Source organism: Octopus bimaculoides, chromosome 22, assembly GCF_001194135.2.
Source record: "Octopus bimaculoides isolate UCB-OBI-ISO-001 chromosome 22, ASM119413v2, whole genome shotgun sequence".
Classification (NCBI taxonomy): domain Eukaryota; kingdom Metazoa; phylum Mollusca; class Cephalopoda; order Octopoda; family Octopodidae; genus Octopus; species Octopus bimaculoides.
Genome location: NC_069002.1, coordinates 509494 through 523138, shown reverse-complemented (window position 1 = coordinate 523138; position 13645 = coordinate 509494). Strand labels below are relative to the sequence as shown.

Below are 13645 nucleotides of genomic sequence, written 5' to 3'. Positions count from 1 at the left end.
ATATATACAAATACATATATACATGCATATATATATATATATATATATATACATACAAATACATATATACATGCATATATATATATATATACATATACATACGCATACATCCATATACGCATGTACACAGACTTTAATAATTAAGTGATTGGGAAGGCAGTTATTAATTGATGAAATCCAATTATGAATATTTGATAAAGACACAATTTAGAAGTGAAATGAGGAGTCTGGTCTATTCCTCTCTGTTCTTTTGTTTGGTATCGTCATCTCTCTGCCAACATGTCTGCTCTTGGCACCGTGACACTCCATCACGTCCACTATAACTTGGGCTTGGTAGTGAGGGGGGATCGGGAAGGTGAGGGGGAGGAGAGGGGGGGTGATTGGATTGGTGATGCTTATGATGGTAATGGTTGTTGTAATGTCGGTGGTGACGGTGAATATCAATGTTGTTGATGATAATGCTGATGATGGTTGTAATAGTGATGGGGATGAAGCTTGTAACGGTGGCAGTGGTGACGGTGGTTGTATCGGGAGTGGTCGGTTGGTAAGATGATAGTGGTGGTGGCGGAGAATATGGTGATGGTGGTGGTGGTTGGTAGTTGTGGCGGTGGTTATCTGAGGAGAGTGTTGGATGATATGACGATTTAGTGATTGTAATGTAGTGGCGGTAGTAGTAGTAGTAGTAGTAGTAGTAGTAGTAGTGGTAGTGTGGGTGATGGTGTTTTAATGGCTGTAGAGCAAACAGGATGGATGTCGAAAGTAGAAGGGGTGTTTTGATAGCTCTAGTTGTTCGGGTGGTGGTTGTAATGGTGATAGTGGTGGCGATGAGGATGAAGCTTGTGACAGGGATGCTGGTGTTGGTGGTAGTGGTGGTGGTGATGAGGGTGTTGATGGTGGGCGTGTTATGGAAACTGAAATCTAAATGGCGGAGAGGTACAGGTATGTTTCAGACTTACGTAAATTCGTAGCTCAGTACTGAGTAACGTTTCGGAGTAGATACCGTCATCATATTCATCATCGACAGCAGCAGCTCCAGCTTCATTATCATCCTATATACACATCCTACGGATATGCATATATATATATATATATATATATATACGCAAGCACCCATCTATAAATTTGTGTGGATGTGTATCACTGCTGTGCATGAGACAATGGTTTAAATCTCTCTCTCTCTCTCTCTCTCTCTCTCTCTCTCTCCCTCTCTCCGTCTCTTATTCTCTCTGCCTTTCTCTCTTGTTCTCTCTTAGTCCCTTTCTTACAAAATATACAAAAAAAAGGGGGTCGTGATTGTTGTTTAACCCTTTTCTTTGCACCAAATTAACCTTTTCGGCGTCTTCGTTTTTTTATAAGAACTTCCCAGAATAAGAAAGAAAAGAAACACTCAAAAGAAACACATAAAAACAAAGACAAAACAAACAAACAAACAAAAAAGTATATAATAAAAACTAAAAGACAGCCAAGGTATTTCTGTCTTTATCTTCTCCAGATAAGCTATTGAATCTATTCACTTGGTCAGGATTAGCTGCAAGGTCCTCCCCCTCTCTCTTTTTCATTTGCCTTTCTTTTTGTTGGGTTATTTTTGTTAATGCTGTTGTTGTTTTTTTATCTTTGTGCAGTTTGTTGCTATTTTGCCGCGTAATTTCCTTGTTTTTGTTTTTTCTTCTTTTTCTTCTTCTTCTTCTTCTTCTTCTTCTTCTTCTTCTTCTTCTTCATTCCCTTTTTAAATATTATCATTATTATCGTCATTATTTTTGTTTTTTTCTTTTGTTTGTTATCCTCTCATCCACCAATGGCACCAATATTGCCACCAGCGCCACCATCACCATTTCTTGGATGATAAACTTTTAGAACGAAAGAGAAAAGAGAAGAATATCAACAAGATAACCCCAAACACACACACTGACACACACACAGGTGTAGACTTAGACACACGCGCGCGTGCGCACACACACACATATACTCTCATGCATGCTCTCTCGCGTGCACACCTACAAACAGTGCGAAACAGCGTACATCTGCTAATTGGAAGACATATGCGTGAGACAGACCGACAGACAGACAGACAGTCGGAGGAAGTTAGAGAGGGAATGTGTACGCGTATGCGTGTTTACGAGAGGAATACGTGCATTTGTCTTTGAGACAGACAGACAGATAGATAGACAGACAGACAGAACATATGTAGAAAATAAAAGATAAACGTAGAGAGAAGAATGAGAGAGAGAGAGAGAGAGAGAAAGAGAGAGAAAACGAAGGGTTGCTACACATGTATCTGTCGTACGCTTCATCCAGTTTTTTCTCAATCATTTTCTGCTACCGTTAACAACTAAACTCACTACAACTACGACGACGGGTACTACTACTACTACTACTACTACTACTACTACTACTACTACTACGGATTAAAAATCAGAAAATTAAAGACAATATAAACAAAAGAGACAACAGTAATATCACTGTCTAACAATAAGCAAGAACAGCAATAATAATAATAATAATAATAATAATAATAATGATAGCAATTATTATTATTATTGATATCATTACTATTTACTGTCACCATCTTCGTTATAATTTACATCTAATAATCTGACTTGAGGAGTGCAGCCTGTAAATCTCTGGGAAATCAACTCAACTTTGTAGATTTACATATATATATATTAGCTTTCTCGTTTTGAGAAGCCTAATTTCTCAAGATTGGTATTTAGGCAATATGTTACATATCCCAGAGCCCCAGCATGTACGTATACGAAGGGCTTCTTTCAGTTTCCGTTCACCAAATTTAATCACAAAGCTTTAGTCGGCCCGAAGGTGCCCAAGGTACCACACAGTGGAAATGAACTCGGAACCATGTGTTTAGAAAGCAACCTTCTTACCATACAGCTACGTCTGTGTATATAAAAGTGTGTGTGTGTGTGTGTGTGTGTGTGTGTGTGTGTGTGTGTGTGTGTGTGTGTGTGTGTGTGTGTGTGTGTGTGTGTGTGTGTGTGTGTGTGTGTACACATTATGCAAGTACATTGGTTGCGTAGTTTCGCAGTCGGCTGAGTACAAGGCCGCAGAGAAAGGTTGACATTGTCTTTCGTCCGTTACGAGGCCAACAAAATAAGAACTTAGCCAGACAAAGCACTGAGATCGATATGATCGATCGAATACATCCTGAAGGCGGTGTCGCAGCATGGCGTTAATCGGTGTGACTAAAACAAACACCTAAGAATCAACAATATCTCAAAGAATGAAAAGGGAAGAAACCAACAAAAACATCATTATCGTAAATAACAACAACACCAATAACAATCAATAAGAAAAAGGGGATGCAATAATCAGACACGAGTCTAAAGAACACGGTGAAATCAATAAGCGAAGAATAAAATCAAGAACAAAAATTGAAAAGGAAATGTGAAAAACAAACAAAAACGGAATATTACATAAAACTGCTTTAGGTAAGGCATAGCATCAAAGTTTAGAGTTATCTCCCTTGTAATACACTCGCCAGTCTCATGAAACACAGAAATAGTTTTCTGTTTCTTTTTCTCTCTTTCGATGCTTATGATTTTCTATTTCCCATTACTAGACTTTCATTTCTCTACCTCTTACCCCAACTCTCTCACTTTCCGTCTCTTTCACTTTCACTTTCTTAATGTTTCTCCTGTTTCCTCGTCATCCCACGTCAACCATCTAACATTGCCCACGTTATGTCTCCCATGTTCTTCATTTTCGCCTTCATTTCCCATCTGTATATACTATACATGCTCTCTCATCCAGTTACCTTTCTATCTATCTATCTATCTATCTATCTATCGATCTATCTATCTATCTATCTATTTATTTATCTCTTTGTTTGTCTATTTATCTATTTATTTCTCTTTCTCACTCTTATTCTAAACTTTGGACGGAAAATTTTAATATTTCAATGTCACACCAAAAACTTTCTGAAGAAAAGTCGAACGAAACATTTAAGCCAACAATATATAATTTATATTGTATGTATGTATGTATGTATGTATGTATGTTAGTATACATATGTATGTGTATGTGTTTGAAATTTGCATGCATGCATGTGTGTGTGTATGTATGTATGTATGTATGTATGTATGTGCCATTCTAGCATTACATCCACTGCTGTCCATGTGTTTTCCAGATAATTCCGTCTCTTCCGCTCGTTCTTTATCTAATCTCTATTCTTTCGCCTTGTTTTAATTCCGCCCATCTTCCCATGCCATCCCACCCTCTCCCTACAAACATGATGCTGTTTGTTTGGTTTATATTTGCGTCGCTTCGCCCGTTCTTCTTGTTCGTCTTCCACTCGTTCTTCGCTATCTTCAATTGATACATATCACCTTTCAACTTTTTTTTCCTTCTTTTCATCTTCTTCCTTCATTGCTCTTACCTCACCCCACCCCCCTTCACACACACACATCCTCCTTTGTTCGTTCGCTTAGTCTTTTAGATTACCCTCTTTTCACGTTGTCGAGCGAAACCATTACCTGGTCGCCAGATCTGTTAGAAATAGCAACAATCTACTTTCAAGTCATACAACAAAGCATTTTAACAAGAAGTCTTTATTGTTGTTGTTATAATACTTCGACTCTTAAATGTACACACACAATCATACATATTCATATATATATATATATAGCGGTTCGGCATTAGAAACCTATAAAATAAGTATCAAGCTTTAAAAAAATGCCTTGGGGTCGATTCGTTCGACTACATCCCTTCAAGGCTTTGTGCCTCATGTCCGTGGTCCAATGACTGAGGATATTTAAAAGCCGATATAAATTTTGTTTGGTTGGTTCATTGGTCGATTTCTCCCGTCAAGTTTTACAGCGTATAAATGAAAGAGGGATGTAGAGAGCATTAACATAAGAGGTACAGGATGAGTGCATATACTAGGCTTAGTGGCAAGCAATGTGTAAAAGAACGATACATACACAAGCACCCCCAACACACACATACTGAGAAAGAATCATAGAGATAGAGGAGATGGAGAGGGAAAAGGAGAGGGAGTGAATGATTTGTGAGATTTTGTATTCATTCCATTATTTTGTATCTTTACTAAGAAATTTGAAAGAAGTTAAATTACAAATTATTTGATGTAGGCCATATTTCCTGGTATCACACACACACACACACACACACACACACACACACACACACACACACACACACACACACACACACACACATATATATATTAGGGGATGACATACAAAATACTATACATAATGTTGTAAGGTTTTAACGCATTTAGTTAATTAATGTTACACCTATAATGAAGAGAAAAATTATCAGCATTGGGTATAAAGGTGATGACGGTGTGGTAGGGGTGTTGGCGGCGACTGCTGCTGGTTATGAGGTTGGGGGTTGTTGTTATTGTGGTGGTGGTGGTGGTGGTTTGCAACAACAGTAACAAGAACAAGGAAGCACATGGAGTAATTAAATTACTGTCACATGGTCTCAGCAACACAGCTGCTCTCCATGTGAATGTGTTCGGCAATAGATTCCGGAGTATTCCGAGGAATTCAGATATGCGCAAAGGCATCACACACACACATAGAGATAGACACAGACAAGGCTCCACACACACACACACACACACACACACACACACACCATATGATCATTCATACACATATACATTCCACCCCCACACACCATCACACTCCAGCCCGCCCTCACCACACACACACATTCACACACATAAATATATGCACGCACGCAGACACATTTACTCATACACTTTCACTCACACAAACGCAGACACATACCTATGCACACATTATGACAATCATACACCCACTCAGATTATTACATATACATGCACATACACACACACACAAGTAAACCCGTGAGTGCACGCACGTACTCACAATATTCTCACATACACATACGTACACACAAGGCGGACATGCATCGGTGTATAGCATCACAACACAAACACTTACTCAGTCACATCTATCCTCACAACGATGTTTACTCACCCAAACACACTCACATATACATTCACACGCACAACACAACCGTCTTCAACACGACTCTACATCGTTGAGCCACCGACGGGCTTGAAATAGTTACCAAATTTCCTGTAAGTCACACACCCTGTCATCTAAAATAAAGAATTTTACATCGGATAAATTAATTCCTGAGGCACGAAAAAATGAAAACGTCACCGTCTGAGCTCGTTTTGAGCACACACGCTTGACCATGGACACTGGTCAGTAAATACAGATCAATACCACTTCATTAGCCTCAGCTAAAACAGCTTCGAAAATAGATTTCTGCTCAGTCAAAACTGATATGTTACCCAACAATACTAACATCAATAACAATAGTAGCTACAGTAACAATAAAAGCAACCACAACTAGAATGATGTTTCGTCCTTGTTGTCACGTGTCGTTTGTAAATGTATGTTTTCGTGGCTGATAGTTCGACCTAAGTTGGCCCTATTCGACTGGGAGTTATTAGTGAAGGCCGAGACCATCTCAACATATTTTCGAGGATATACACTCCCCTGGACAATGCTACCAACTGTGTTCTTCTCTTAAATATATGAAGGTAGAATTTAGTTCCCATTTCCAGCGAATCGAAGGCTTACGTACAGAGCTTTAGATTTGCTGGTGAGGACGGCATAACAAGGTGTCAGCATATTATGTATAAGTATGTCGTGCGTGAGTGGGGGTAGGTGTTGGGTGTGTGTGCATATATATATATATATATTTTTTTCTCGTCATTGCAGGGTCTTACAATTTTCTTTATTTCTGTTGCAGATTCTTCCTCAAGTTTTTCATGAAGTGTAATCAGAACTGCTTAAAAAATGCTGGAAATCCAAGGGACATGCGGCGGTTCCAAGTAAGCGAATTCTTCAATGCCATCCATATTCCTCTATATTTAAATATAAACACATACGTGCAGTACACCCCCCCTACACACACACACACATATGCACACACACGCACACACACGCATGCAGAGACACACACATACACACACGTACACACATCTATCAATCTATCTTGGTACCTATCTATCAGTCACTTCACACAAACACACACACACACACACACACACAGCATGTAAATCCATTGAATCACCCTAAAATAAATGTTTCTTTTAAAATTTATATATTCGTATATGTATGTATTACAAGTTTATATATATATGATAGCATACGCATGCGCATATATATCCTATTACATTTTGTTCACGCTGACTCATTCTCTTTTTTTTGTCTGTTGTTCCTTATAAATGTATGTATGTATGTATGTATGTATGTATGTATGTATGTATGTATGTATGTATGTATGTGTCAGTCTCTCCGTCACTCCAATCCTATCATTCTACCACCTGAAAGCTGGGGACACAGTTTCTCCAATTTTATAATGTTCCATCTTGATGTCTTTATTGATGTTGGCATCGGTCCGGAAAATAACATTCTGTTTTCTCTATTCACTTATATGAAACTGTATACATCGGGAATTACCAGTGTTTTTGTGCATGTATGCGCGCGAATGTGTGTGTGTGTGTGTGTGTACGAGTCTACGTGTGTTGCGTGTGTGTATGCATGAACAGACGTGTACACATATACATATTCTTGAAGGTTGTTTTTTCTATACAATTTGTTGATAGATAGATAGATAGATAGATAGATATGCATATATATATATTTATACGTACGTGAATATATGTGTATATATACACACATATGTAGATAGATAGATACGTACACACACGTTTGCATATATGTTTTTTTTTCATGTATGCCTATATATATCTATATCTATATATATATATATATATATATATATATATATATATATATATATATATATATATATATATATATATATATATATACACACACACACACAGGGGGTAGAGAGAGGGAGTCGGGCTGACAGGGATATAACCTATTGTATTGTAGTGAAGTTTTTATGTGTTCCAGTTGTCGTTCCTGAATTTCTCAACTACATACGCCATCTTTACCAGAATCATTCAATGCTTTGACCATGACTACCACCGCCAACATAACACAAGTAACGCCCCAAAATAACCACTGCATCCCCACCGCCGACAACAGTAACTCTATCCCTTACCAGCGCTCCATCTTACCCGTGTCCTGGAACCTACAAAACTAGACAAGTTTATGTTGTATAGGATAGAAACCCTACAAAAAATAACGATAAATTCTAAGAACAAAAATATAGAGTAAAAAAAAACAAAAACAGCCCTGGCCATGTTTCTGTTTTATTCTTTACGGTGTTAAGGGAAATAATTTAACCTGATTATGCTAAGCCAATGGTTTTACCCTTGTTTGGTCATTAATTTAATGGAAATAACAGCCAGCTCTCAAGAAGAGCTAATCTGCCATCTTTTAAAAACTATGTATACGTGTGTGTGTGTATGTACTTACGTATGTATATACACACACATACATATATATATATATATATATACATATATATGTATATATATATATATATATATATATATATATATATATATATATACACCTATATTGAAATATATATATATATGTGTGTGTGTGTGTGTGTGTGTGTATTTATATGCATGTATGTATGTGTGTGTGTGTGTGTGTGTGTATGTAGCCAATCCCCGCCACTGGACAAGCGGTGCTAGCTTCTTTACGTCGCTGTAACATAGCGGTTCGGCGAATGAAATTTAAAAATTACATTCTTGGGTAAATTTGTAAATCGTTAGCAATTTGTGGGATAAAATGCTTAGCAGCATCCATTCCGATTCTTTATGTTCTGAGTTCAATTACCACCGAGGTCAACAATGCCCTTCAGACTTCGTGGTCGACAGAATAAAGAACAAGCCGAGTACTTGGGTCGAGGTAATCGACTAAGCTTAATGCCCTCAAAATTGCTGGATTTTTGTCAAAATTCGAAGCAAATACAACAACGAAGGGCGTTGGGTTATGAGAACCAAAAGTGTGTCAAGCAAAATGCCTTGCGATATTGGTTCAAGCGCTTTATTTCCTGAATTCAAATCTCACCGAGGCCAACCTTACTTTGCACCCTTTCGTACGCTAGAAAACAAAGTGTCACTCCGGCTGCTTTAATCGACTGACCAACTCTCGCCAAATATTCTGACCTTGTGTTAAAGTAAGAAATTAAAATTTTAAAAACAGGGGGCACAACTCCGTTGCTGCTGCTACGCTTGCTGCTGCTGCTAGCTTTGATATGGGATGGAGTAATGGTGGTGGTGGTGGTGGTGTTGGTCCAGTTGCTTTTGTTTTTGTTGTTGCTGCTGTTGGTATTGATACAGCTGTTGACCACAACATCAGCTAGCACCAGTATCCAACGGTTGTTGTTGTTGTTGAATGATGATGCCGATGATGATAACGACGTGCATGATAATGATGGTTGCTATTACAATTAGCGATATTTTCATTATTATTATTATCATTATTATTATATTTTCATTATTATTATTATCATTATTATTATATTTTCATTATTATTATTATTGTTGTCGTTATTGTCAATATTGTTATTATTGATGGTGGTAGTAGCAGCAGCAGTGGCGGGGGGAGGGGGATGGAAGTAGTCGGTTGCGGGTACTGTTGTTGTTCTAGTGTCCCTAAATTCGTGACAGGTGTTCGCCGGACGATGTAACACGAAACTATCAGTCACACGCACGCACGGACACGCAATCACACACAAACACGTACGCACACGTGCGCATGCATACACACACACACACACACACACACACACACACACACACACACAAGCACACGTCTAATGTAAATAACATGCATACATATGAGGACATGCGCAGTAACACATACATATACGCACCCACGAGCGCGCATACACACGTACAGACACAGGGAGTCAGAACATATGCTCATATATATATATATATATATATATATATATATATATAAATATATATATATATATATACACACACAGATAGATAGATAGATAGATAGATAGATAGATAGATAGATCTGCGTATATGTGTTTGATTGTATATGTATATGTATGAAAATACGGATGTATGTGTGTGTATATATATATACACATGCTAACATACGCGCATACTTACGTAGAACTCACACACAGAGAAAGATAAAAATTTGGATCGGCACAAAAATCAAATGAAATAGAATAAAATGTCGAAATATACAACGATAGGCACACTCACATCCGTTAACACACGCATGCATACACATACAGACACATGAACAGCCACACCCACACGAACCTACACATATACATATGTACACGCAAGCACAGATAGGCATTGGCGCAGATGGTGTGGCTAAATCATTCGGGGAACAGATGGGAGACGATAGTTGTGTGTGCTGAATGGTATAAACATACTGGTGCTGCTAATATATGTGTGTATATATAGTGAGCGGTGGTGGTGGAGGAGACAAATGGGTATAGACACGCACACGCAGACATTCACGATCACTCACAGATATACACTTACACATCCAGAATCAGTTGTTCATTCGTATATACTGAGACAGACAGACCCACCTCTATACAGAGAGATATGCATGCGTGTTATTATACGTACATGTATGTGCGTGTGCACATGTAAATGTAAATATATATATATATACAAAGATGTGCATATAAATATATGAATATGTGTGTATTTGTTCCAGTTTTTTATTTACATTGTGCAGTATCTAAAATAGATATTGTCCATGTCCCTGTGATGTGTATGTGTGTATAGATAGATAGATAGATAGATAGATAGCGAGAGAGGCGATGATTTCACGATATATTCCTTTGGACATAATACAACTTAACTCGAAGTTTCATATGCAACAACCAAGTGCAATCATCAGCAATAAAAACGGAACCACGTGCACAAACAGCACTGACATATATCACTCGTTATTTTTTGAACAGCGGACAGTTTTTGTGGTACTCCATTGTAGAAGAGACCTAACACAATATATATATATATTTATATATATATATATATGTTACTATTGATTATTGGATGTGCGATATTCCCCTGAGGTTTATTCAAGGCCGAATGACTTAATGAAGTACGACTGTACTACAGGCGTGTGGGGTAGGGTATTAATTAACTGCTATATGGTAATGAAGAGGGAAGTTAATAAGATGTAGATATGAAAAGTGTCAATAAGTGTGTTGTGATATTGTATAGGGATTAACCGGGTGAGATTAATGGCCGGAATGGGAAAGGTTATGGACGCGGCGAATGTATCATTTGGTTTAGATCGGTAGTCCTCAATCATTTTTTTTTCTTTTCGTCTGTGGACCTCTTCATTCTATTTTACTCTACTGGATCTATATACATCAGGTCATCCCATAAGTTCTGTCCAAGTTTTGAATAAAGAAAACAAGTGATCCCACGACGGCGAGTCTGCTGCCCTAAACACTGGGTCATTGCACCTCCACTACACACACACACACACACACACACACACACACACACACACACACACACACACACACATATATACATCTATGTGTTTCTCTGTGTGTATTGTTATGCATATAGTAAGTATGTGTGGGTGAAAGATTTTATACAGTTTAATTATAAAGGACGGAAAACCGAGCATTAACCCTCAAACCTTCGCCTCGCTTCCAAGCTGGTCCTGTTCCGTTATGAGAGGCCGGCTGTCAAGATTAGTGGGGTGGGGGAGTGATAGAAGGGAAACAGGAAGTCAGGCCACTCACTGTTATAACTAATTTTCCATACTTCATTGATTTAGACACGCCTCCTTACCTTTATTTTAGCTAATTTTACCCGTTTATTGCGGAAGGAGAGGCGGGTGTCAGTAGTTCCTTCGCTGCATTGTTGTTGTTGTCTATGCTGTAGATGCAGTTCTCCATGTTGTTGTCGTCGTTGTGGGGTTGTAGTTGCCTTCGCTATAGTTCTTATCCTCTTTAGATGCCCCTGTGGCAAATGAAAGTGGTTTCTAATATATGCACAAAGCCCGCTATTTGGGGAGGGGGTAGGCAGTCGATTCCATCAAGCACAGGATGTGACTGATACTTTATTTTTCGACCCTGAATACAGTGAAGGTATCAAGAGCTATATAACGGAAATGGAAATCGAGTCCCCAGTAGAGCTGTTACAAAAGGTTTGTCTCCTTGACACGGCCAGAATAATCAGGAGAGTATTAGACGAAAAGAACAGATAGCAAGTAGAAAGCTCGCTATGCATGCGGGGCTCCAGGAATTCCAAGAAAGCCGGAGTTTAAATAATAATAATAATAATGGTTTCAAAGGCCAGCAATCGGAGTTGATTCATTCGATAATTCTTGAAGGTGGTGCCCCACTGAAGCAATTAAGATGTGTGTGTGTGTGCAAATTGTGTTATATATGATTGAATCAATTTGGTGGGGGAGGGGGGTGCTATCCGTTGGTGGGTTATTAAACGTGTTGACTTAATGGAGCGTTAAAATTAGAAATGTAATGTTTAGAATTTCCTCAAGGGCGATAGTTACCTCAGTGTGCATCACACACACACACACACACACACACACACACACACACACACACATCATAATCCTCTGCACATAAACATATGGTCATATGTATGTGTGCATGTGTGTGCATACACAGATTTTATATAAAGATGTTCATGTGTTCTTTCTCTCTCTCTCTCTCTCTCTCTCTCTCTCTCTCTCTCTCTCTCTCTCTCTCTCTCTCTACTCACATACACACACACACACATACACACACACACACACACACACACATATATATATGTATATGTACGTATGTGTACCTAAGCGTGATTATGTATTGTTTGTTGTTGTGTTTGTTAAAGTTGACTTCGGTGCATCGAGAATGTGTGAGAAAAGACAGCGAAATTCTTTGTTATTGTTGTTGTTATTTGTGGTGGGGATTGTATTTTTTTGGTGAGGGGTAGTTTCTTTGTTGTTGCTTCTTTTTTTCTTCTTTTTTTTCATTTGTATGATTAGTATTTTTCCTCGAGGCTATGAATAGCGGTTCTTAAAATAACTGTTCCGCTGCCTCATTACTGTTGTCGTCGTCGTCGTCATCATCATCATCATTATTAATATTATTTACTCGCTTTTATGTTTTTTTCTTTGTATCCCAATCAACATTATAAACTGATATTTACTAATATACTCATATAGAACTAAAACCTTCACACACACACACACACAATTCACGTAGGTTATGCAGTATACTTATATACAGGCGCCACTGTGTTGGTCTACACATACGCACGCGTCGTGAACTAGTGATTTAATAACAGAAAAGTGTATACGTGTGTGTATACGTGTGTGTACGTGAGAAAAAAAAGAAAGAAAGAAAGAGATGCTGAAGATAAAAGAACGTGTGACGTGAAAAAGACGGTAGAGGTTGGCGGATAGAAAGCAGCCATGTTGTTTTTATGTGAATAACCCAAAACAAAGAGGGTGGATACAGATAGGGGTGTGAGAAGGCGTGGTGGGGTAGAATGTCATGTAGTATTGTGTAGTAAGATGGTACTGAAGTGTCGGGTGGGTGCAGGGTCGGGGAGATCCGTCTCCATTCGGCCTTTTCCGTTTCTTCAATTCTGGTTGCCACTTCTACCAGCCGCCATCTTCTCTATTGGAAGGTGAGTAAAACGAACACAAGGCCATGATTGAGGATGATAGAC

General features: G+C 38.4%; 1 protein-coding gene and 1 long non-coding RNA gene across 7 annotated transcripts in view; one reads left to right on the top strand and one right to left on the bottom strand.

The window, feature by feature from the left end:
• The window catches only part of LOC106878718 (uncharacterized), a 157845-nt gene that overhangs the window by 5026 nt on the left and 139174 nt on the right, over positions 1–13645 (bottom strand). The window contains exon 4 of one of the 2 annotated variants that reach the window (XR_008266602.1): positions 1676–1847. The exons of the other annotated variant lie outside the window; for it this stretch is intronic. This is a non-coding gene — a long non-coding RNA (uncharacterized LOC106878718). Of the gene's footprint in view, positions 1–1675; positions 1848–13645 lie in introns of those variants that run through there. 2 annotated transcript variants of the gene reach the window in all.
• The window catches only part of LOC106878716 (transcription factor COE1), a 341839-nt gene that overhangs the window by 208003 nt on the left and 120191 nt on the right, over positions 1–13645 (top strand). For all 5 annotated transcript variants that reach the window (XM_014928021.2, XM_014928022.2, XM_014928020.2 and 2 more), the window contains one exon: positions 6772–6853. In XM_014928021.2, coding sequence (XP_014783507.1) covers positions 6772–6853 — 82 coding nt within the window. The remainder of the gene's footprint in view (positions 1–6771; positions 6854–13645) is intronic.